This window comes from Pararge aegeria, chromosome 14, assembly GCF_905163445.1.
Source record: "Pararge aegeria chromosome 14, ilParAegt1.1, whole genome shotgun sequence".
NCBI lineage: Eukaryota > Metazoa > Arthropoda > Insecta > Lepidoptera > Nymphalidae > Pararge > Pararge aegeria.
The window spans coordinates 3,872,469-3,898,160 of NC_053193.1; the positions used below are offsets into that span (position 1 = coordinate 3,872,469).

At 34.6% G+C, this 25,692-nt stretch overlaps 3 protein-coding genes across 4 annotated transcripts in view; 1 reads left to right on the plus strand and 2 right to left on the minus strand.

The window, feature by feature from the left end:
• Positions 1-14,882, minus strand: part of LOC120629542 (unconventional myosin-XV) — a 144,030-nt gene extending 129,148 nt beyond the window's left edge. Inside the window, exon 1 of the mRNA XM_039898500.1 lies at positions 14,591-14,882. The gene's annotated coding sequence lies outside the window, so the exon portion shown is untranslated. The remainder of the gene's footprint in view (positions 1-14,590) is intronic.
• Positions 1-17,922, plus strand: part of LOC120629545 (protein BUD31 homolog) — a 39,995-nt gene extending 22,073 nt beyond the window's left edge. Inside the window, exons 1-3 of one of the 2 annotated variants that reach the window (XM_039898502.1) lie at positions 16,384-16,563; positions 16,641-16,746; positions 17,432-17,922. In XM_039898502.1, the coding sequence (XP_039754436.1) occupies positions 16,653-16,746; positions 17,432-17,772 (435 nt within the window). In that variant the 5' untranslated portion in view covers positions 16,384-16,563; positions 16,641-16,652 and the 3' untranslated portion in view covers positions 17,773-17,922. Of the gene's footprint in view, positions 1-16,383; positions 16,564-16,640; positions 16,747-17,431 lie in introns of those variants that run through there. The other variant, XM_039898503.1, reaches the window with a different exon arrangement.
• Positions 17,923-19,902: 1,980 nt separating this feature from the next.
• LOC120629178 (innexin inx2-like) lies at positions 19,903-22,654 on the minus strand. Its single transcript, XM_039898015.1, has 4 exons — positions 22,131-22,654; positions 21,279-21,470; positions 21,014-21,153; positions 19,903-20,500 (listed from the first exon to the last, which is right to left on the minus strand). The coding sequence occupies exons 1-4, from the start codon at positions 22,381-22,383 to the stop codon at positions 19,967-19,969; spliced, it is 1,119 nt and encodes a 372-aa protein (XP_039753949.1). The 5' UTR covers positions 22,384-22,654; the 3' UTR covers positions 19,903-19,966.
• Positions 22,655-25,692: the final 3,038 nt, after the last annotated feature.

Sequence of the window (25,692 nt, forward strand, 5' to 3'; positions counted from 1 at the left end):
TTTTATTTGATCGTGATGAAATGAAATATGTGGGTCGGACCCTGAAAAAAAAATTGTAGCTATTTTGTTTTTTTCTGTTAAGGAATTTTCAATACAAACCCGGAGTTAGGAAGTTCAGCAGAGTCAACCCCCCATGCCTCGGAGTGATTGATAAGACGTGGAGTCGGTCTCAGTTATAATAACTAACGTGTTTTAATATTCGTTAAAGCTCAACCATAATAAAGCAGGGTCTATGCTCTGAAACCGTCTTTATTACGAGAGATTATGACAGATCTAGCCTAGAGTAAGATCGTCATCTTAGCCTCCCATACAAAAGACTTAAACGAACACCAACTCGACCGTAAATAGAACTAACTGCCCTTGGTAAATTTTACAATGTGTACCCTTTATAACAACATTACGGCTGTTACCTACTGAGCATTTTTTGACAGAAAAACCTATGTTTGACCCGACCTTGAGAATCTAACCTAAGGCCTCTACCTTTATAAGGGACCATGCTAACCAGTAAACCAACTATAGGGAATTTATCGGCACCTACTATATTGTTTCACTGTCGTTATTGTCATTTCAAAACGTGTTTTCGCAAATTTCACCTTTCACGTTAATGTGAAATTTCGTTTTCAAAGTTGTTCACCGCCCTTTCCGATCGAAAGTGGAACAGGTAAACTTTTGGTAAAGTGAAACCGGAAAAGGGCATAATTTTATTTCCGGTTTATTAACAGTGCCTATATCTGTAGTTACCAACGAAAAGAGCAGTCTTCCAACACTGCGTGTTGCTATTAATATATTACCGTAGGTATTTTAAAAAAGAAAAACTAATATGAGTATTACGTGTAATATTTTAATAACACTGTTGTTACTTCGTGACAAGGAATAGGAATGAATAGTGGCCTGTTGAATGTCTATCATGAAGTGTGTACAAAGACTAAAATCTAACTTCCATGTTATTCCTATCCCTACATACAAAACACAGACAAAAAGTATTTTTTAAGCATAAGTACTTTTCAGGTAATGAGTATACAAACCTTTTCCTTGTAGATCCACATAATGTTCATATATCTCATTAGTTAGTACTTAGACATGATATCTAACACTATTGATTATTTAAGTGTCTGTAAAAATGTTTGTTTGCTATGGGTCTCGTAAGAAGGTTCAAAGTCACTCGGCAGGTGATTGATAGGGTTATTTTCGAAGTTCCTCAATTTCATACGTAAACCTAAACCTTTTAGACCAAATTCGTTTTATTTTGTTTCTTCAATTGTAACTACAATTACTATTTTCTGCCTAACCTGCGAATTGCATCTTTGTTTTGTTTAAACGAGCCATATTTATAAGGAGAGCACTGTCGTGTAAATAAGTTTATACCTAGCTTAGGGACAGTTGATTTCTGTATATCCACTTAAATTATAAGAATAAATAGTTATACCTATTGTTCAGAAGTAATGTAACTTGTACCTCTTTGTTTTATTTCACAATAATCAATCTTTCTTTTTATTTAAATTTATGCTTTTCTTGTTTTGAATAGAAGCAGTTGTTGCTGTGCGGAATCGGAGATAGACTGGGATATCCTCAGGTGATGAGGATTGAGGTTACTCAGGTGTCGGAGCGAAACGTTCGTAGGGAGTACTGCACAAGATCTGTTTGGTGTGGAAAATAAAGCTTAAAGAAATTCTAAACTACACCGTGCAGATTCTCCTTGCCATCCAAGCTTAATTTGCCATTATCTCCGCATTGCGAAGAAGATGGCAAATTAAACTTAATGCTCATTGTTTTGGGTCGAAGGCCGTGGATTCGATTCTCGCAACTGGAAAATGTTTGTGTAATGAACATAAATGTTTATCTGTGTCTGGGTGTTTATATGTATATTATAAGTATTTATGTATATTGTTCATAAAAATATTCATCAGTCATCTTTGTACACATAACTCAAGCTACACTTACTTTGGATGCGCTAGATGGCGATATATGTATTGTCGTGGTACATTTATTGTATTTATTTATCTTATTGTCCTCTTCGTAAAAACTAAGCCATATTCGTCATTTTAAATATTGTTACGGCACTAGAAGTGCATTTGTTTTGTTTCAGCATAAAGCGAAAAGTATATAGATGACTAACACAGACCACGGAATCCACCTTGACCGTTGCAGCGGTCACCTGTTTCGTATCGCTGCCCCGACCACTAACCGTGACGCGTGGACGAACCGCAAGAATACACAACATGGGTATATATCTAATTTATCTCTCAGCACGGCTAGCTTGGGCAGGAGACAATCATCCCTCCGGGGAAAGGATAAAAATGTATCTTCATCAACTCTCAGCAGGGCTAGCACGGGCGGGAGATAAAAATTATATCCCCCGATTATATACCCTGACGAAGGATATAATGAATACCTTCACCGAAGGAGGATCCAGGCAGGTTGTCACAAAACCATTGTGATTGAGCGCATACTTTTATTTTTAGGACTGGCTGGTAAAAGACGCTGCTGTCACCATTACCCTGTTTATTAATTAGTGGCAGAGCTAGAGAAGAGAAAAGGGAACATAACTCAAAATTTACTATTCCAAAGCCAACAAAGTTTTACCTAAGAAAACGTAGGACGTACGTAGATCTTTATATTATATACTTTTTCACATCTGTCACTATGAAACCAAAGCAACGATTTTGCGAAACAAACCATACCCTATTTGAAAGTACTTACTAAGTGCCACTTATATTATGTAAGTACTTAGTAACTTTTTAAAAGGATAGTGTATACACTAACTGCTACTTTACTAAACTATTGCACTGATTACAAGTGTTTTGGCGCTGTCTGTGGAAGAGTTTCTGCATCTGCCACTATCTGATTCTTCAGAAGTGGGACCCATTGGATTGGTGTAGGAAACTTCAATAATTCATAACGCCTTTTGAATAATGGTAAGAGTTACTGTAGATTTTATGTCGATGTTCTATTATAAAAAAAAACAATCTTTTTTATATTTATTTAACATGCTTCACACTAAAAAGTACAAAGTTACAAAAGATTATACTCTACTTCACGCCGATTTTATCTACTAATTGTTATTAAACGTGACGTACGCGAGGCACCTACAGCTAGTACGTACAAACAACGGGAATGCGATGCGACTTTGGCGAAGCATCTGGGCCGATTCTTAATGGAGCGCGAGAAAGCCAGCTTTCGTTTGACATTTCGTCCGCATATGACGAGACGACGAGCGGGTGACGAGTGTTGGGTGCGATTACACGTTTAATGGAAAACTTGTTTACTGACCGAAATTTTCGGTTTTACTATACAAGCGACATTTTCATGATGTAAGATTGTTTTCACTGCGTATTTATGTCACAATAAGTAAGTACTTAAGTTGTTTTGTTTTCTGTCTGTATTCTTTAGGTTAATAGCTATTGGTGCCAATTCTGTTATAGGCACTAAACTATAACAGTTTCTACGTTCTATCTGCTTTAAAAACGTTTTCTACCTGTTTTTTATTTTGGGATATTAGAACATTTCAATTTCGGATTTTTTTTTTGACACAAAAAAGAAATAAAACCTCAAATTGCTGGCACCAAGTTAAAAACGTGAAAGAAGATTTGCGCATTTTTCATAACATCACTTTTTTTCATTCACTCTTCAGATTCCTCGGTTTCTACACGGCATCGTACCAGAACGCTAAATTGTTTAGCGGCACGTTTGTCGTTATGTTGTTAACTAACCACAGCCAAAGCCTCATTTAGCCATCATTGTAGACCAAAGAAAATTCAGAAATTATAAATTGCGAAATTACACACACAGGCACGCGCATGTACTTTACTTATTTTCATTTCATTACATTATTTTAAATATCGATATTATAATTTATATATTTTTGCGTTCTGATTATGGTTGTAATTTCTTTTTTAATGTTTTTTTTTCCTTATTATATTATTGTGAGTTGCTCGCCAAACTAATGTTAATACACGGTTTTAATAAAAAAAAGCTAATTGTAACATCTGATTATCTACGTGTATTTATGCAATAAATCTTATATATATAGAATACTACTATTCTTTCAAGGTGTAAAATGTCGGTTTTACTGAGGAATGAAAGAATGCATCACATTTCGCATTCGCCGTCCGTGAAAGTGTGTGATGTCCGGTGACTACTAATAGGTAGGTATAGGCGTAGCATATAAAAAAACAGCATTACCAACTGTAGTTGTTTTTTTCAGTTTTCACTATAAATAAAAAAACCATGAAGCTTAAAATATTTGAAAATCCTTTTAAGAATATACAAGTAAAGTTTTTTCATATTATGAGTATGATACCCCATTAGGCTCTAATTTTGCAATAAGACCGCTTTTGCACACAACTGTATTTAAATATATTTTATTTTTTAATTTTTATTTCTTTGTTTTTCTTTTTCATGTATAATAAGAATTGATATTTTTCGAACATTATTGGGGAACTACAACTATTCCCATGTCATAGTTGTAGCTAGCTAGCTGGCTAAATAATCGCCTGTGACCAGACGGACGGACAAAGTAGCAAGGGTTTAATTTTCTTCCATTTTGGTATGGATCCTTAAAAGTTTTCTTACATATGGTAAGGTTAACAAAACTCAAAAATTTGACACTAAATCTTCGAAATTTTGACACAACGTTGCATTTCTATGGAAGGGTGTTTGAGTATACAAACAAAAAACAAAATAATTTCAAGTAGGCACTTTTAAAACGTCAAGGCTATCTGTTGGTTGTGACTCTATCACCGGTCGCCCGGGTCGGAAGGGAGACTACAAAAGCCGGCAAGAAACTCAGCAGTTGCTCTATTGAAACGTCATCCATTTTATATAACCTTTTTATCCATAAGTTCCCACGAGCACGTAAGGAAATGAATATCAGAATAAGTCATAGCGAAGCGTAGTACAGCTAGTAATAAATAAATATTTCTCCTCTTTTTTCCTTCCCCTTTTATGAAACAGTTTTACAAACTCTTATAATATTAAGTTGATCTCTTAAAAGGTTTTAAGGGTAGTTTCGGTATCGGTTGTATCTAAGTTTAGTTTAAGATAGTTTTCTATCACAAGATGAAAAGAGCAAGCGCCGAGTTCCTACAAACAGACAGACTTGATATCAAAACAAGCCTACTCGCAATAAATGAATGTTTTATTTGAATTATGGCTTCACCATAGTCTGCTCAGCTCGACATTCGACAGCCCCGATAAAGGATATGTATATATAAATTCTGAACACAGGAATTTAGAAGGCGAAATGATAAAGTGTGATTTAGAATGAATGCAGAACGCAGCAAATTTTGAAGGTGAAAAAAGGACGGTATTCTTCAAGATCAAAAGAGTGTATAACTTCTGTACGTAGAAGTACTACTATAAGTGATTTAGGTACAAAAACATTGAGGTCCGATCAACTAGTAATTAATCCGGGCTAATTATTGTCGTGAAACTATGTTATTAGTGCAATATAAAATTACAAACATCTGCAATTACAAATATACTAACTGCAAATTACAAATGTGTAAGTAATAATTTATTAAACATGTTCAAAAACTTTCACTGTCTTTAAAACCGCTCTCGAAGGTCAGAGCATTTAATATTATACGATACAGACGAAAATTGATGAGTTCGTTTTGTGTAAATCAGCATACATAAGAAGCGATTTATGCTCACATGATGTTCACGATTGGAATTAAACCCTTAGTCTGAGATTTTCCCGCTTGCATGTCGTAATCGTGGAGTAATTTTATTTAATGTCGTACAGAAAAATGTTTTTTTTTAGCGGATGCCCATGGCGTTTTAAAGATAATTTTAGCTAGTTTTGTAGTATAGAAATGCAACGGTGTGTCAAAATTCTACGTAAGAGTTGCGCTTCGTGATGAAAATAGTTTTTTTTTTGATAATAAGGTTCGGCTTCTTCTATACTTTTTTTGTAGTTATAATTGACGGACCGAGTAAATGCCCCACAAGATGGTAACTGGGAAACCATCGCCTATGTACGGAACAACACTTTGCAGAACATGTAGGAAACACGACCTACGAAGTGCCGCCCCACGACAATCAACCTGAACCTGAGGTATCAAGCCACTGAGGAATGTGCCTTTAATAACATCCCCAAACCCCCCCCCCCCCCCCCCAGGGGATGTCAGGATGTCAGGATCCCAGACGAGCTCGTTTACAAAAAGCTCTACTACCAAAATTTGTTTTAAAGGATCTTTAAATTATTACAGCTCAAGTTCCTATACAATCTCATATCAAGCGTTCATAATGTAACCTTAGTTGAATTTAGATTACTATTCGTTTAGAATGACAGCGAAATGATGATTATAATTAGTGGAAAAAAATTACTTTATTTTAATTTTAACACGACCTTTACACCGAAACACGGCATTGAAACAATGCTGCTTTTCTGCAGAAATAAGAATGACATTCGTACTTTCCCAGATAAGTTTTAAAACGAGGAACTCTAGATCCATTTTACTAATTGTAAGACTTTGACGTTATATTAATTCAATATTCCTAAACGTCCAAATTGATGACAATAATGATGACATCATTAGGAACTCCTCGAATTGATCGTGATGCAAGCAAAACATACAAATCGTGCGAACGAAGAATTCTATTCAAGAATTTTTTAGATCTTTTCTATAGGAATATTAAGCGACAAGTGTTATTTAACTTCTTTCCCGTCCTCTTAAGAATACCCCTAGCGTTCACAAGACGCCTTTTTTTACTACGGACTAAACTTAGCAATAGATGACCGCTTAGCATGTTCTACAAAGCGCGAAGGGCATCGCTTATTTCTTTCTTTTGCACGCCTCATGAGCGAAGCGTTGAGGTGGGTATTACTATCAGTTTACGCACACCGAGTGATTCTCCATCTTAAAATGTCACTTTTTTTATTCTTTATTGCTTTTATAAGTGAATATAAATAGACAAATATTGAGTAAAAACACTATTTTTAACACTCATTATATTTTTAAATCTCTTTTTATTATTTAAACTAATTAAAAATATGTTTAAAAAGTTTTGTCTTGGACCCCCGTTTCTGTGTATCCCGTAACTTGTGGTCACGAAAACGGGCGAAATACTTTACTTATCGAGTTGTTTTTTGTTTTATAGGCTTCAGTATTTTGAGAATAGAAGCCTATTACTTTTCACGGTATAATTAGATGTAGTTTAATTATTATTTACAAATAATCTCAATTTTATTGTAATGAATGAGATTATGAGGCGTGCACTTTTGGATTTTCCAACTATTCTGTTTTTATAGTATACCTCATAATTTAAGAATCATGCTCATCTGCTAGATGCGATGTTTTTCCATATAGGATATCTGTCATAGATAAAAAAAAACATCGCCTATAAACAGAGTAAAACTTTTCAGCATTAAAAAACACCTACTAAGTTACACCGCGCTGTGTTCATCAATCTGAGTAAGAGGTGTGAAGCCTCATGTGCACAGGGTATGCAAATGATATAAAATTTAAAAAATCTCCAGTGCGAGTTATAAAAAACTTCAGGATAGGCATTGTAAGTTATAAAAAGCCTACCCATAAGTATTTATAACTCGTACTCGATTTTTACATTTCATATCATCTGCATACCCTGTGCATACCCTTTATACACGCCACTGCTCATGTGTCTATAATTATTGTCTCAGCCCTTAGATTGATTTCGAAGAACTTGCCGTGATTTACGCCGTTTGGAGCGCACCCTAGAGTTTTCGGTGACTGAAACTATTTGTCGCGTATCTACGAGTGAGTGCACTGCCATATATCTTCATTGCACTTAACTTAGTGACAATAAGTTACGGAGACAAAAAATCACAATGCACGGTGGCCCTAACTCCACCAAGAATAAAATCTAGGATGTTTTTAAACGTAATCGAACCAGCTAATCACTAGGCCAATAAGGCAGTAATATGAAGCACCTCGTTTTCGTTGGTAAATGCCTAAAGAGCTGTGAAGTGAGATCAAAAGGCAATTTCGAGCAAATGCGTGCACATACGGGTACGAGTGAGTATCGGAGAAATCCGTTACAGCACTTTTCTATTATCGGCCGGATCGCGCTTTCTACTAAATTCATCACGTCAACAACGTTGCACTAATGGCTTCTCGGTTTTACCTACAAGCTACAATTTTTTTGGAACATAATATATCGCATCTTCGGACTTTAATAAATTAGAGAATAGTGTAGGTAGTTACTTATGCGACCTACACTATATTCTAATTGATTTATCCCTATCTGTATCCCTATCCCTACTAATATTATAAATGTCAATGTAAGATTGTTTGTTACGCTTTCACGCAAAAACTACTAAACCGATCCTCATGAAACTTTGTACACATATTCTTGGAAGTGTTAGAAGTAATATAGGATACTTTTTATCTCGACATTAAGCTCGATTCCTTTGGGAGAGGGGATGAAAGTGTTTGACTATTTTACACCATAACTCCGACAAATTATAACCGAATTAAATAATTATTTTTGTACTATAGACGTTAGAATATGTGTTTAATTTTGCCCAAACTGTGTTTGGAGATAGAGGACAGAACTCCTCAGCGGACAGCAGCAAATCCCTCATTTAAGGCTAGCGATGCTGAGTACTTTAAAAAATTTTAGAACTACAAGTAAATTTAATGCCAGATCAGAAAACCAAAATCAAACAGTAATAAATAAAATAGGTACCAACCTATTAATATTTTACCAGCTGTTGCCCGCGACTTCGTTCGCTCTTATTTTGGATGTTTAAAAATATTTTGGTATGCCAAATCATAATTTTAAAATTGTATAATTTATCCAATTTATATATTGGAATGAACAACCTTATCACTTAGGGGTAATAGTAAACGCCCTATTCTCAGACCCAATGATTATACCTAAACACTACTTTTTTAAGAAGTTTTGTTACAAACATTGTGTCACGAGAATTTAATATATTAGAACTTTGCGACCCCGGAATAACTGAAGCTTGTTATGGCATAAGCTGCTCTGCGAACGAGGTTGTGAGTCCACTTCACCTTGGCACCATAGTTTCTAAGGAGTTCCCAGAGCTTCCAAAAAAGTGCGGAGGGTGGCCACCGAGGTGGTTTTAGAGGTTAAGACTCCCACGTAACCCGAGCTATGCCACAAGAAGCCAGGTATCTCATAAAGAGATTTCCCACCGAAAAAAAGGCAGTTTTCCTATTGGTTTAATGCGTCACCTATTTGTTTAAACTGTTTCCTTCAAATCAAACTGTAGTTCATAAAATTTCATTGTGAGTTTTTTTAATCCATTGATATTTATTTCTATATATATTATTTGTTTTCCTGGGATAAAAAGTTATTCTCCGTCCTTTCAACTAATATAACTCTATGCCAAAAATCTAGCTAGCAGACTTTCGCATTTATTATATGCGCGCAGCTGCTCAACTGTTTTTGCAATGAAATTATCTATTTGTAGAGAACTTTTCAAGAGGATTTGCAGAATATTTTTTGTTTCTGATATATGTATTTTATTAAGTATGAGTATATAAAATAATATATTATATTGCTATTGCACAAATTACGACATTGTTAGTCAGTGAACGAAGTAACTTTTAATTCAATGCAATTGTAAAAAAACGCAATGACTCATCTTTGCCTGCGTATGATTTTATTCTTGTGTTTAAATATCATTTGATATTATTCTTTCTAACTTCCTCTTTGGTATAGTGGTAAGCATGTTTTACTAGGGACTACGAAGTTCCGGGATCGAATCCCGGTCTAGCCAAAAAGTACCAATGCGGAGTTATTAAATTGGCGGTGTCGTCTCTCGTGACTCGGAAAGTCAGCCGTTATTATCACCAACTTGTGATGAGCCCACCAACCCGAATTGGAACCGCGTGGTGGGCCTATGCTGTTGGTGCCCAGGAATTGGACATTAAAAGGCGGAAGGCTTTTATAGTTCTCTCTATTGCAGTTAATCCGAGCATTCTTCTAATGTCTGCATACCTACGCTCAGTGACGTGCACTTCATACATGCACAAAAGCACTGCCTGCCCTAAAATCTATATATAACTGGTACAAGAGGAGGATTTTTGCCGTTTTATGCAATTTTCCTGCTGTACGCATACCCTGGTAAGAAACCCAGTACAAGCCACTGCCTACGCTGAATTACTACATCTTTAACTAAGCTAAGCTTTTGTCTTCTCTTTCCATGGCCCTCTCTTTCACCTCTTCAAAGACCCCACCCCTTTCGTTTTACTTGCTCGAAGAAGACGGAGTAGTTATGTGAGACTTGAACCCACTAAAAACTCTGTGTCCCTCGATAGACCTATAAGTGAGAGCAAGGGATTCACTTGGATATTGACCACCCTCTCGCCAAGGTTTTGACCCCCCGCATGGCGGGACCCATCATCAATGGCCATCAATGGCCAAACGTTTTATTTGCCCTACAAAATCCAGTCTCGTTCTCTCCCCTTTTTCCCTTTTCTTCTCCCTCAATTATAATAATAATAAAGCTTTATTTACATACCTTACAGTTAAGTATCTTACCGGCTAAATATAAAAGAGTTAAATATAATTATTAATAATTAATTATAATTATATAAAAGAGTTAAATATAAATAACAGCGAACTACTGGACTTTTGGTCCCTAGGGCCCTATCAACGGGAAGGTTTCTCCATAAACACCACGTTAGGCAAACGTGTTGATGATCGAAGTAAATTGTAGTAGTCGCACCGAGGACGCTGCTGTCCGTGCTCAGTTATTTTCCCTTAGTCACCTCGTACGACACCCGCGGGATTTTTATTTTGAGATTTTCACTGTATATAATCTACCGTCACCATACGGCTTCTGATTTATATAGTTTTACTAATATGTCTATTTGTGTATTTCTCTATTCACAGACTATTCTTAGTACTTAGATTAGTAAACATAATAAAATGTGAAATCTATCTTGAAAGGAATCGCTTAATCGCTTCTCCATTATTTGTCTGAGTAAATAATAGCATTGCTCATCAATTTTATTACCCACTTATTTATCATTGTGTTGTGTGTGTGTGTGAGTGTAGGCCGTGACCTTTGCATAGCTGGCAGAATAGGTTATAGTGGAAAATTAATGATTCATTACCTGTGGATAGTTTTTTTTTTTTGACCCGGATTCTCGTTGACGGGGCCTTGGGTCAGTCGTCTCAACTAAGATGGGTTAGGCACATTTTATCACAGAGACAAAATTCCACGACTTCCTTGGTGCAGTGGTCTTATAAGTGGGGTGTTCCTGGTTCATTCCCAAGACTGCCCGGAATTATCCGGTAATTCACTATGGTCTGGTCTGGTCTGGTGGATTCTAAAATGTAAGCGGGCTAACCTGTTATATCTGTATTTCAATGATATTAAAACTCCTAATAGGTTTCTACGCGGAATCGTACCGGAACGCTAAATCGCATGGTGGCACGTTATTCTCGGCAGGACGATAACGAACCACAGCCTAAGTCACCATACCAGAGAACATTCAGAAATTATAAATTGCAAAATTGCCCTGATGATTCTACAGTATAAACATTTTCGCATTACAAAATGACTCGTTGAAATCTTTTGTAGGCGATACCCCAAACACACTTACTAAACGCTGATTAAGAGCAATTAAGTAATCAAAAGTTAGTTAATTAATCATTTATATAATTTGATGGACTTTAATTAACACAGTTATGCAATATTACATAACCACACAATTAATAACCTAAAAACTACAGTTTAACAGTGACCCGCGATTTCGTTAGCGCAGGTATATATTTTTTAACTGCAAGGGACCGTCTCTTTGCATGTCTTACTGCGTATGATGCGGTTCTGGTATCGAATTTAAGGCCTAAAATATTAAGGTATCGGATTTGTTTCTTTTAACAAATTCACAGCATGAGCTTGGAGTTAGGAAAACACCTTGCCACGAAGAGCACGTAACTCTCTATCTTTAACGATTGTTATCACTAATATGTGATAATAATCGTAAGAGCCAGCAAATATAAAACAAAAATCATTCAACCCTCATTGGACCATCGTGATGGGGTTTATCTTTTCTCTATACTTAACGCTCTCACTGAGACTCAAACAAAAACTCAAACAAAGACAAAAACTCTTGTGTCCTACAAGAGTTTTTTTAATCTTAAGCGTCAATAATACAATAAGAAAAACAACTTTTGAATTCTTAAGTTTTATTTCTTCGGACGCTGTCAACAAATAGGAAATAAGTAGATAATCATACGCCGTACGTAGGTATGTAGGTACGTGATTTAAGATTGTTCAGGTAGTTACGTACTTAGCTAAAACTCGTAAATGTTTTACATCGGCGTAACAAAACAATGTGGTGTGGAGGTCATTGTGAAGATAAAAGGCATTAGACGTGCATGGAAAATTTAGGAAATGCTAGTTTAAAAAACCTATAAATCTTTTAGAAAAAAAATTGCATTCCGTACTTTAAATTGCGGACCGTTGCATCCGGAATAAATTAGGTTTTAACGGCCAGGAATTCTAGAAAACCCTTCAAGCTAAATCGGGTAGGTATTTTGCCAGGCACGTTACTAAAAAAGGTTATATGAATGATGAAACGAAGGATGAAATAACCACATCACGATTGTTTACAGATATATTGTGTATCTTTAAGCAAATTTACGGTAGTAGGATTTGAAACATAGATACATAAACTTAGATTATGTGAAGTCTTAAATAGGTATGTGTTTTGCACTGGCTGTAAGCGATTTGCAATATGCTGTCCATTGATTCCTGAACTCCAAAATGGAGTAAGCTAGTTTCCGTCCGCCATCATCGAAGATTCTCGTCAGTAATTACCAACTTAATAGGGACATAATTTAAGATAGTGCTACTGCATCTTTGGTGTTTTGCTTAGCATGATCAACTATGAATAATTAGTCAGTTCCCGAGTCCGCCTATTGGTATTGGATTTCCCGGGAAAAAATGGAATCCACCCCCTGCCCTGGTGAGCATTATAAGCCGACTGTTAAATTCTCTCTTCTATGAATGGGGAGTCTTATTCCATCATTGGGACACGGTGATTGAGCCCCTTGAAAACAATTCGCCATTTCGCGTCGCGATTTCTTTTTAATTTTAATTTTCGGCAGACTGTTATTTGCAGAAACAGGTTGGTTGGTCCTTTGTAAAACCGGAACAGGCACTATCACTTTTTGCTGAATGTTTAGGTTGTTGCCTGCCTATCTTTGAGTGTGACCTCCGTCGACCGATACAATATAATAACACGTATTATATTATACCTTGGCAGAGTTATACAAGGCGACTTTTTTATAGTCTCAAGTAGACTATGCGATCCAAAGTATCTCTAAGCAATGTTCAAAATTAATAAGTTATCAAAAAAAAAAGTGCAATAGGAGAGCGACATGACTTTGCCCGTGTAGGCATAAGGGTCACTTTTAATCCAAGGCGTGAAAAAAGATTTTTCACATCCTCATCTTGTTTCTAAAAGTTTTGCGTTAGAAACAAGTGGTGTTAGTTTAGAATATTTTTGGCTAGGTACCGCTGCTGCATCGTATAGCTCGCCATCGCTGTAAGTGATTCTTGATGCTTAGAATAGAATAGACAAAATAAGGACCTTGTAAATATATACCTAGAAACTCGTTTTTTTATTAATTAAAATCATAGAAAATTTGCTTTGGCAGTTTTAAAAAAGGAACCTAGGTACCTGCCTGATTAGTGGATAAAGGTAGACGTTAAGTTGCGGAATTCCATGATATACCTATCGGAGGTGTACGGAGTCCTTAAACAGTTACATACCTACGTACCTATCTACGTAAGTTTTTACGGTTTTAGATTCAAAACAAAAACACATTTTGTTACGCATTTCGATCTGCCTATTAAGTTATATATTGTGTTTCATGTTCTTAAAGAATGTTTTGCCCTGATTAAAACGAAATAGGTGTAATTATTTATAGACTTAACTTTCCTAGGTACCTAGGTTATTTTCTTTTCTTCCTCCGCTTAAACTTAACGCAACCTGCGACTTTTCGGATACAACCCGTATTGTAACGGTTAATCTATCGGAGTTAGCGATCGTCATCGGATCAGAACTTAAACTAAGAAGCTAATCAGACGTTTCTAATCAAGATAATTAGATTTCTAGAGTGCATTTACATAAATTCTCGGTAAGTAGGTATAAATGTAGGTCAAAACGTAAACGTAGCTATTGGTGTAGTTACTTTTGATTAAACTATTATTTGTAGGTAACACTCAATGACCCAAAAAGGTCCATACCTTTTAAAAAGTTATTTAGTGCATGGTAATTAAATAGACGAATCTACTTCGCTGCACATTTTTACTGTAACTTCGACGCTATCCACATAATTACGAATGCATATCTAAGCTTCGTAAGAAGGTCGGTATACAGGTATATATCTTAGAATTAAATCCAGTTTATAGAATTAGGCGCATACGTGCCAATTGGCGATAGTGCGACGTGCGCACAATCTTTTCTCGTTTCAAGAGATGCAGATACAAAACTACCCCGCGAGATAATACTAGAATTGTAAAGACTAGTTCCAAGACAAGGACTTCCAGGAGCAAAAACCACGACGTCACCGAACACGTACGCTAAAAACTCATAACTTAGGTGTAACTTACAGGTATATAAGCCCGGTCTTCCTTCCAACCACCGTCAGCTACACTTCATAACACAAACTTTGCACACTGTCGACACAATCCAACACTTAACAACAAACACTGTTGTAACTGCAAATTTTACACATATTTTCGTAATTCGAGGCGCGGTACGTTACGACGACGGCGCAGTCGGGTTCGAATGAAAGACTGGTTGTGACGTTGAGTTTGCGCGAGCGCACCGCATTCCAACACCTAAAGCTGTAACCCCGTCTCGTTCTAGCGAAAATAAAATGCGTTATCGAGAAAAGGACGCACATATACACATTGAATACTGTGGAGGTAGGTAGCCCCGTTATTCATACACACTACACAGGTAAAATTATTATGACGGTCATTGAAAACTATGGAACGTTAAATTCGCCAATCGATCGAGTTTAATTACGAAACGTCTCCGATCTTGATTTGATTTATTGACGTGCGATTTCTTCAGTTGGCGCAGTGCGCACCATGTGGCCTAGATATTGAATAAGAGGTTCCGTGTTCGACTCCCAGCCGGGAATTTGGAAATTCGCACTGCCTGGTGGGAGTCGCTTATTATGCTATATTAGATTACTTGCGGACCCTCGCGACCTCGTTCGATAAGTTCCAGCTTCTGATTAATTTCCTATAAAATGTTCTTCTTTTACATAATAAACTAACTGCACTTTGTCATAAAGTGACACTCTACAAAACCTAAACATATCCTTCAACGACCCTGAAGATCAGACAGTCTTCGCCGGCGAAGATGAGGTCCCCGACTTCTGACGTCATCCGGACTTACACCAGAGGCTTGCGGACTAACCAATCGTCGGCCTCACATGAGCCCCTGTGTTAAACTCTTCCTGGCAGAGACTTCTTCCGAGGCACACAAACAAGCCCGCGAAATCATTGGGTGAACACCAATCCGATCAGCTACACACAATCCGAAAAAAAAAATGCCTGCAATATTGTGACTGTTTGTTTGACTCCTAAAGGTCATAGCGATATCCTGTTACTTTTCTTAATAAGTTGTTTAACAAATATAAAACGATTTTTCAATTCAGTCCATCTTCTTTGGGGCTGAATTCCTGTAACAATATATATTTTGTAAACCGAAATACCTACAGTTCGCGATATTTTCCTACCAATACATATTTCCTGGGTCTTCGATCTGCAGCTTTACCAGAAAGTAAAATATTTTTTGATAACCATTTCCTGTTCTTCGTAAATCCAAAATATGTCATTAGATCATCGACGCTATTTTCTGGGATAGTCTGAGGTCATAATGGTAACTGTCACATGGATCTTCCTGTATCTGTCATGAAATATGCAACACAAAATACACCAAAAAATTCGAAGAAAATTGCCACAAGCAAAGATTTGCAAAATAATTCATACCGGTTTCAAAAAGTTCTTTAAGTAAACCGTTTGGAGTGGTTGAGTTATGATGACTGCAAAGCTGAAAGCTTACTATATAGTGCAGTATTATAGATAATACTGAAATATTAGCAACTGTACAATTAATGGTACAACTTTGAACAATCAAGTATTTTTTTCTTGGAAAGCATGTTTAAGTAATCTGCGACTTGCGAGTAAACAAATTATAAACCTCCATCTTAAAAAATTGATGATGGTGGCACAGTGGGATCGAGGACCCAGAATAATTGATCATTTTAAATTTAAAAAAGCAACGATTAACGCGGGTTAGAACCCGAGGCCGTAAAGGAAATTAAAAAGACTAAGGGACTATGGTTTATATACTGTATTATATAGTGACCAATTGATCCATAGAGTTTAAAGACCTAAAACAATGTCGATGACAGACGACAGTTTTGTGTTGTGTGAATAATTTTTAGGTTGATTGTTTTATTTATGATAGTAGAAAACAAAAATTACATTGAATTATTGGCCTTTTTCCTTGCAAGCAAAAAATTTCGAACAAAACATTATTTTATTGCCCTCTGATTTTAAAACTCGTAAGTTTTTGATGTGTTCATAAACATAACAAATAAATCATGGGTTTCTTACTATTTTTTTGTCATACGAATTTCAGCTAAGCTTCACAATGCCGAAAGTCCGCCGTAGCCGGAAACCACCTCCAGATGGATGGGAGCTAATCGAACCAACTCTTGAAGAGCTAGAGCAAAAAATGCGCGAAGGTATTTCAAACTAGCCTATATATATGTTTTTTCTAACTCTTGCCTTTGCCAGCGCAATTCAGCAGCCCGTCAGGTATCCAGAGTGTACAGTACAGGTATGCAAAATAACAGTCACTTGCAAGTTACTTGCACTTCTGCTCATGTTAATCAGATAGACCGGATATAATGCAAAAAAAAATTAACCCTTGTCCAAAAGTATATATATCTGCTAGTAAAAGAGACAGTATATAGCTTATTAAAAAACCACTCCATTTAACAGGTATTTAGGGCTTTTAATTAATGCATGATTTAGTCAGGGTTTTAAGACTTTTTGAAGATCAAGAGGGTTGGGGTAAATGGCTAATTGTGAGGTATTCCAAATGAGTAGTTTTCTAGTTCCTGCTACATATATAGGTATAGTACAAATCAAAGTTAAGTTTTATAAGACTTACTTTTGACAAAGTTGGTTTAAGACTTCTCAAACTGTGTGTTTTATTTTGTAGAATTAATATTATGTATTAGCCAACCAGCAGGAGAGTGCAGTTGACAACCGCATGAGTATACCGCTCACAGTTAACTTTTGCAATGTTATTGCAGAAGTTATTTGTGTGTTTGAATTGGACTATAGCACCTGCTACAACATTAAACTACCTTCCATCCAGGTCTTGAATTCTTATCTTCAACATATTATCTTGTACATTTTCAGCTGAAACCGAGCCTCACGAAGGTAAAAGAAAACAAGAATCACTCTGGCCGATATTTAAGATTCACCACCAGAAATCTCGTTACATATACGATTTGTTCTACAGAAGAAAAGCAATCAGTAGGGAGCTTTACCAATATTGCCTCAATGAGAAGATTGCTGATGCAAATCTTATTGCTAAGTGGAAGAAAACAGGGTATGAAAACTTGTGCTGTCTAAGATGTATACAGACGAGGGATACAAATTTTGCAACTAATTGTATATGTAGGGTGCCTAAGAGCAAGTTGGAAGAAGGTAGGATTGTGGAGTGTGTACATTGCGGTTGTAGAGGATGCTCAGGATAATTATGTTTAAAGCATATGCAAATGAGAAAATGTGAACATTTCCTTGAAACCACCTCATACATTTCTTTGCAATAATTGGCATGCGAGTGTAGAAACATTCAGTTCTAACTTTTTTTGGGTTTAATTACCTAGGCAATAAATAATTTAATATTCTTATTTTCTTTTTCTCATATAAAAGTTTGCAGTATAATTAAAATATATAATAATTATTGACAAAAGCAAATCTGAAATGTGAAATGGGAAACCATGATTTAATTGCAGTTCATTCTTGCTATTAAAAATTATGATTATGAATCTTAAGAAAACTGTTTTATTGAGGAAAATTTCAATCGAATTTTTCATAAGTTGTACTGACTGTAAAGTGTTTGTAATTTGATTTGAGTTTTATATTCAAATAAAACAAGTAAAATATTCATGTATTTTTTATTTTAGAAAAATATTTAATTTTATGCAGGCAATGCAAATGCAATGTTACACAATGATAATACAACCATGAAGTAAAACTAAAAACTTGAACAAAAATAGTTCTAAACCATTTTAGCTTAAGTAATTATGAGACTAAACACAATTTATAATTTAACGTATGAATGCTGCAAAGAAAAAAGACCAAGGATTATTGTCAAAATAATGTTTTTATTAAGAAATATGTTTATTACTAAATTATACTTCAGATTGTAGTAGATTAACTTACATAAGCGCTTAGATATGTCTAAGCCAAAGAAATAAAATCTTGAAATCAAAAGCAACAGATAATAATTTCCCAGATATATGCTGTCTTTTTCTTAATCTTTGCTTATATTTACTTCAATGCTTTTATAAAAAATGGTAACATTGAATTAATTTAAAAGAAACTCTTGAATTCTATACTATAAAGCAGGCCCAGTAGACATACAGGCCTCACTGGCATATTAAACTTTGAAGATCAACAGCAACATCTACCGATAACAGATATAGCTAATCAACTAAACAAAATCTCTACAAATCAAACAAAGCCTATCAGAAAAGAAGAATTACCAACAATATTATATTTGAAGATTTATCAATGACAAGACAAGCAGTCACTGATGAGCAACTTATTAAGTTTTATGTTATTTGCATAATAGAAAACTCAACAGTAACTAACACAACCTCAATAATATATTTAACTGTTTAACACTATTTTTTTAAAGGGTACTTTGAGCTTTCAAATAATATAAACTACATATAGTAGGTAAAAGTTATCGCTTGTTGCTGCAGAAAGAGTGAGTTACATACTTCTCAATACAATTCTCATAAAGAGTAAGCTATATAGTATGAGGCTTGCATGTTTGCAAACAAGTTGTTAAGAATAAAAATACTGGTGACAGACTGAAATGAACAAACTTTGTTGTTTTAAGGCTCAAGTTCCAAGAGGAATGCCCACTACGGAACTACTGTCAAAAAAGTCAGTAGTAGTAATGCTGCTCTAAAACAAGAAACATTATTTACATTAGATACATTTCACACTGAAGTGATCTGTGATATTATCTATAACAAGTACGATTGCACATGTGCAGATCTCTCATTAATGGTACTGAAAATGCGCATGACGAGTCGGGTTCGACAAAGTACAATGTCATTTTGTTATGTCCGACGGAGATAGATTTGTAGAAATGACGAAGAATTTGTCTCTTGCGGCAACAGGCGATAAAGTACACTTTCAGTCTTTTACTTTGACTTAAAACAACTTATTATATCTAGATCTAAGAACTACTGAAACTGTACATCATACAACTTATTATATCTAGTTCTAACAACTACTGCAACTGTACATCATGAATAGATCTCACTTTTACAGAAACAGCATTAATTTTGATAGTACTTGAGTATTGTATATATTTTTTCTTCTAACTTTCAATAAATTAAATTAAGTTCTTAACAAACTCTTACGTTGATATTTAACTTGTAACTTATATTTCTTTTTTAAAAATAAAACATATCTCTCTCTCAAAAAAAAAACAGCCAAATAAACTTCTAAAAAGGTAACTTATCAAAACTACTATAATTTATCATTTGTACTTAGCACCAAAATAGATATTATTATATGAGAAATATACTATTATTAAATTGCAAGAACTTTTTATAATTTTCAAATAATTTTTTATTTTTAAGTTTCACTTTTCAATATTGAAAATTTAATGGTATTGAAAATTTTTACTCATACTTAAGTAAAAAATCATACCATATTATTAGGTCTTTTTTCTAATTCTTTAGAGACCTCTATAATTAAATCTTTATATATAAGTGGATTCATATTCTTGCCCAGCAAATACAGGATGAACCAATCACCAAAACTAAAGTGTCTTACAATTCTAGAGATAACTCTTCGCTTAACAAATCTAAGTTGGCCCATAATCATTACAGTACGTAGTGGTGGCATAGATATAACCAATATACGAAATAACACAGCCAGAGCAGATAATAGAGCAAGGAATATAAGCCAAAACCAGAGGAAAACAAATATTTTTTCATTAACAATGTTCAATGGTAGTACACATAACCTATCTTTATGTTGCATAGAGCCTGAAGGTCCGTAGCTTCGAAACCAGCATTTAGTGAGCTTTGGGAAGTATTGGTCCATGGGGTTGACTAATTCGTAGTCTAGAAAATTATTTGGCACTTTCGGAATGTGTGTGAATGCTGCTACTGCAGCTCCATAGTTACGAAAGGCACCACCCAGGAATAAGTCTAGTAAAAATATTTGGCCCACCTGCAAGAAAAATTAAGATTTTAAGACTTTCAAAATTCATTAATTTCATTCTCAGTGAGTCTCAAGTGGCTACCACCAGTTTTGAATATATTTATTAATAATAATTACCTTCAATATATATATTTCTGTTAAAATACTTCATTATAATATAAACTACTCCACAAAACCAATTTCAAACATTCATTTTTTATGATTCTTTCAGTATTCATCAAAAATTCATCCTAATCAGTCCAGCCAATTAGAAGGAGTTAGGTGACACACACATACAGACCACTTTTAAGTTGAGGAACACATTGAGGTACAATAAGTATTTCTTGAAGATCTGTCTTTTTTACATAAGATTTGCGTAAACAATTGTTCCTTATTACTTATCTTTTATTAAAGTAGGATTTTACAGCCAGTTAATTAGTAAGCTTTACAGTAAGATCTTATAATCTAGTTATAGTTTAAACTAAGCTGTGCTGTTACTAGGGAAATAAGTTGCAAAACTTGGAAAATATATTAATTCCTTACCACATTAACAAGATTGAGTATTTCACAGAAAGCATAGCGTAAGGCATACATGTTGTGTGTATAAAGATTGGTGTAAGTGAGGTAAGAGACCAGCTCAGCACGCTTGCATTCTGACCAGTCTTTAGGTACCATTGGACTATCTGAAAAAATAAAATAACTTGCAAATATACACTATGATAGATAATAGTATTTAACTTTCAACTTTTGTGTAATCAGTTGATTTCAACTAACTATTTTTTTTTAAATCTTATTTCTCGTCACTAACCTAATTCGGATGCTAATGCCTTCAGTCTACCACCTTCCCATATTTTCCAGAGGTAGCGCGGTGTGTAGAACATAGCAGCCTGCCCAAGTAACACAAAACACACCCACTGGTAGTAAGTATGCTTTATTTGTTCTGCTTGTATACCTTTGTCTGGGCCCACACCTCTGTATGCTATATGCTTGCCTTCAATACCTGACAAAAACCACAAAAATCATCAGCCTTATTATTAACATACCAGTGTTAGAGTCAGTCTCACAGGAAAGTGGGCATATACCATTGCCTCAGCAATGCAGGTTAGAGAAACGGAGTTATATATACAATGAAATTTAGTTTCCGGGATTTCTCAACAATCTTGTCATTGGTTCCATATTAATTTAAAATATGCTGAGAAATAAACATGAAATATATTGCATTTAATTATCATCAACAGCTTACAAACATCCATGGCTGAACATTAGTGTTTCCGGGAGTACCACCACATACCACACACAAATAATATGCCAGCCCCAAGCAAGACAATCTCATTAGTATTTTGCTTTATAAAATGATCAAATAGTTTATGTTGTGGATTCATGCAACTCTTAAGAGTGTTGTGTCAATCCACTAAGATGATTTCCAACCAACCATTCAGATGATTGACAATATAAAGTTGAAAAAACGACTTCAAATAAAGAGTAGGAAAACTACAGGAAGAAATGGAGTAGAAATAAAATTAAAACTAGTCAACATTAATCTGGGCCCCTTCCACATATTTATTGACTACACTGTACTTCCCTTCCATTTACCATATCTCTTGTGCTTTGGACCAATTTCAAGTTTTATCCAACTGTGATTCGAAGAAGTTTTACTTACCAGCAAGACTACTCTTCAAGGTGTAGGTTCCGTAGATCCAGCAGTAACTATTCATGGCTTCTTTGTCATGGTCTTTGTCGCTATCGCTCATACAATGTATGGGCTCTCCGAAAAACTGTTTCGTGCTCACCAGTAGCGTGAATACCAGCAAGATTATAACTGTTAACTTATAGTGCATGCGGAAGATATTGTTATCAGTGCAAACATTTCCAAGTTTTAGTAAAGAACGAAACGGCATAAAAAGATCTATCATTCTTAAAAGTAATTTGGTACTTATTTAACAAAAAGAAAAACGTGATCTTGCCGCGCAGCAGAGGCGAACGAAAGATGCAATACGTAATTGATAACTATTTATTTAGCAGTTTTTTAGACTACCCTCGTAAACGAACTGTTTCTGTAGCTTCAAAAGTTCAAATCAGTCTTCCTTTTCGGCAAAAGGCATTAAAATTCAAACAGCGTAATTTGAGTTTGATAATTTTGTTTTGACTTTGGACGCAAATTGAAAGTCAAATTTTGTCTTTTTTCTAATCTACTATAAGATGATTAAAAAGTCATTTCATTACACTTTAATGTAAAAAAAAATACGGATGACAGATAAAAACACACATTCTGAAAATAACTTCCCCTCATAAACTAGGTTAATCAATAATCTAATCATGCATTTGTTTTTAATATTTTTTCTTCTAAGTTTACCTTGTTTCTAACAAGGTTAACATAGAAAATAATTCAAATTGTGAAAAAAGTAGGAATGTTTTTTAATTCATTTGGATGGAAAATAAATATGCTTCGTTTGATTCAATATTTCTACAGGGTGGGATTCCTTATGAATTATATGTATGCATCTTTGGAATGGTATCCATAGACATTATTTCGTAATTCAGTTACCTACACGTTGTATATCGATGTTTTTGATGCTTCAATATTAGTCGTGTACACACTACACGGTTTCTGTATGTTCTTAATTCTGTGGTTTGTCCAATCACTTCTCCGAAACTATTGTTTCGATCATGGATTTTGATGTTTCTTTTTTTTTAATGGCTTACCGCTATTTTAGCTAGAATAGTGTAAGTTTAATTAAAAACATTTCAGCAGTTTTAAAGATATGTGGTCTCAAAGGAAAAAACCTACTTATTAAAAGCACCTTATTGATAAACTGCAAGAAAAAAATGTAAATATTACATACATATATACATACCTATATCAAACACGGTAATATATTGCGGTGCAAACAATTATACAAAATGTTTTCAAGATCTGGACCTAATATGTGTAAACTGTAACGTAACCTTGTTTACGTATCGAGGGTATTGCATGACGCATCTAGAGTCCTGAGTGAATCATAAATTAAAATCAAAGACTTAGTAAATATTATTTTATTCACTTGCGTAAAATTAAATACATTTACCTTATGTTATTATTAGTTTAACACTTGAATGTGAACATCATAAATTAACTATTATTTAAAAATGTAACGGATTGCTTACCTTTTACTGTTAAACCATTGTTTCTTCTAAATAAACCTTAACTAGGAGATTAAAATACTTTTGACAATTCTGATGGTGCTAACAGTTACATGCTTTTCAGGCCTCCTTTTTCCCACTAAGAAAGAATTTGGATTTTTTTTTGGCTTTGAGAATCTGTCTCTCAATTTTCATCATGTCTTTTAGAACAAAAAAGGTAATTAACAAATATAATAGCCTATTTTAGATGGGCACAAAACTTCTTTCTTGTAAAAACTAAAAAATAACAGTGAAACACTCTTATTTTTTAGTTTTTACAAGAAAGAAGTTTACTACTTCTCTACCACACAGTTTTACAATTCTAGTCTCTAACATTTGTACATTCCTTTAATTCTGCATATTCAACATTTTTCATATATCTTTTCAATTCTTTATTTTTAGATGTTGCTGCATTTATCACAGAATTAGGAGCATACAGAAGCCTCATGTACACAACTAATATTGAAGCATAAAAAACCGCTCCAGTTTACATTGCTTTCTCAAAGAAACAGCTAGTCACTTCATACCATATAATTATTTTACTTCTATTGTTTTAAATGTTCACCATAAAATGGGAAAATGGGATAAAATTTGTATCCTAGCAACATTACACAGGTGTAAAGTGAGACTCGCTAGCGTTAGATGGGTGTTTTCATTGTGTTTGCATACAATAATGGCTAAATTTATTTGTTGTTGCTGTATGTTCTTAATCCAATGGCATTTATGTAGACAGATGCCATCTTTAATGTAATTTTAAAGTTGTGAGTTCTCAAAGTAATGGAATTTGAATATTTTGACATAACTGCTCCTAAGACAATATATATTTTTATTAATTCCATTACACATGCATTAGTCTATTGTTAAAGAGTAAATTACTTATAACTTTTTTCTTGTAATTTTACTATTTAGGTAAGTGTAGGTTTTTTTTAAATATACTATCTACTATATAAACAACTGCAGCACCAGAGGAGCCACCGATGCGTTGCCGGCTTTTAAGGAATTTGTTTATCCGCACCTTGAATAACCCTAGATTCATAACCTTAGGTAATAAAAATAATATATAGTAGGTCCACATTTACCACTTTACACTCAAGAAAGATTTTACAGGTCAGCACCACCCAGTTTTATGCAAGTTGATGAGCTTAAACAATTATTATCAAGGGTACAAATTTTCCAAGGAACAAAACTGTAGAATTTTTTAACTCCATTCCGATTTTGAGAAAAATTCAAGTCATTTTTTAAATCACCTTGCCTGAGAATTAAACCTAAAATCTTGTAATCTGTAGTTGGACATACAACATCTAGACCTACGTGGCTGTTTCCACTAAACAAGTAAGGCTTATGACAAGAGCTTGTGGTTCTTAAAACATCAGACTTTTTACCATTCTAATTGCAACCACTTCATAGGTAAGACAAAATGTAAGTATGTAACCGTCTTTTCCGATGTTTCTTAAAACTTTCTTGGGCCATCTACAAGCAACACCCCTGTTTAATAATACTAATTATGGAATTAGTTTATACTCATTAAAATATGTTCATCAGTTCATGTGTAAGAATCTGTATTAGTGTTGCCATAATCTTCAATATCCTTTTTAAATGTGACTCCATCATAACTAATGGGACTGATTTCATGATTTTCAAATTCAAAAGAATCATTTGGATAAACTCCATTCTCTTTCTTTATTCTCACACCTTCATAGTTAGCACAATCAGGTAATATGTGTTCTTCAACTTCTTTCTTTATTGTGGCCCCTTCATAGCAAGGATCAATTTCAACAATTACGGGAACTGGTTTTGTAGATAATTCTAGGAGACATTTTTTATTCTTATTCCATTTGAATCCTAAACCTTTTAGTATTCGACGTAGGCTTGCTTCGGACCCTTTAAAATTAATATCTGATTGCAACTTGGACAGTAGTTTACCAATGGATGACTCTTCATTTGATTTTTGGAAGTTCCTTATGCACTGCTTTACTATTTCTTTATCGGATTGAGCCAAGTCTGTGATGGGTTTAGTTCTTTTGCGGACTGTGCCCGGAGTTTTAAAGATATCTGATGTTTTA

Coding starts and splice junctions, on each gene's coding strand:
- LOC120629178 (XM_039898015.1), bottom strand. CDS start 22,383: ATGATAGATCTTTTTATGCCGTTTCGTTCTTTACTAAAACTTGGAAAT. Junction 21,471..22,130: donor CTTGAAGAGTAGTCTTGCTG/GTAAGTAAAACT, acceptor GGTTTTTGTCAG/GTATTGAAGGCAAGCATATA. Junction 21,154..21,278: donor GGCATTAGCATCCGAATTAG/GTTAGTGACGAG, acceptor TTATTTTTTCAG/ATAGTCCAATGGTACCTAAA.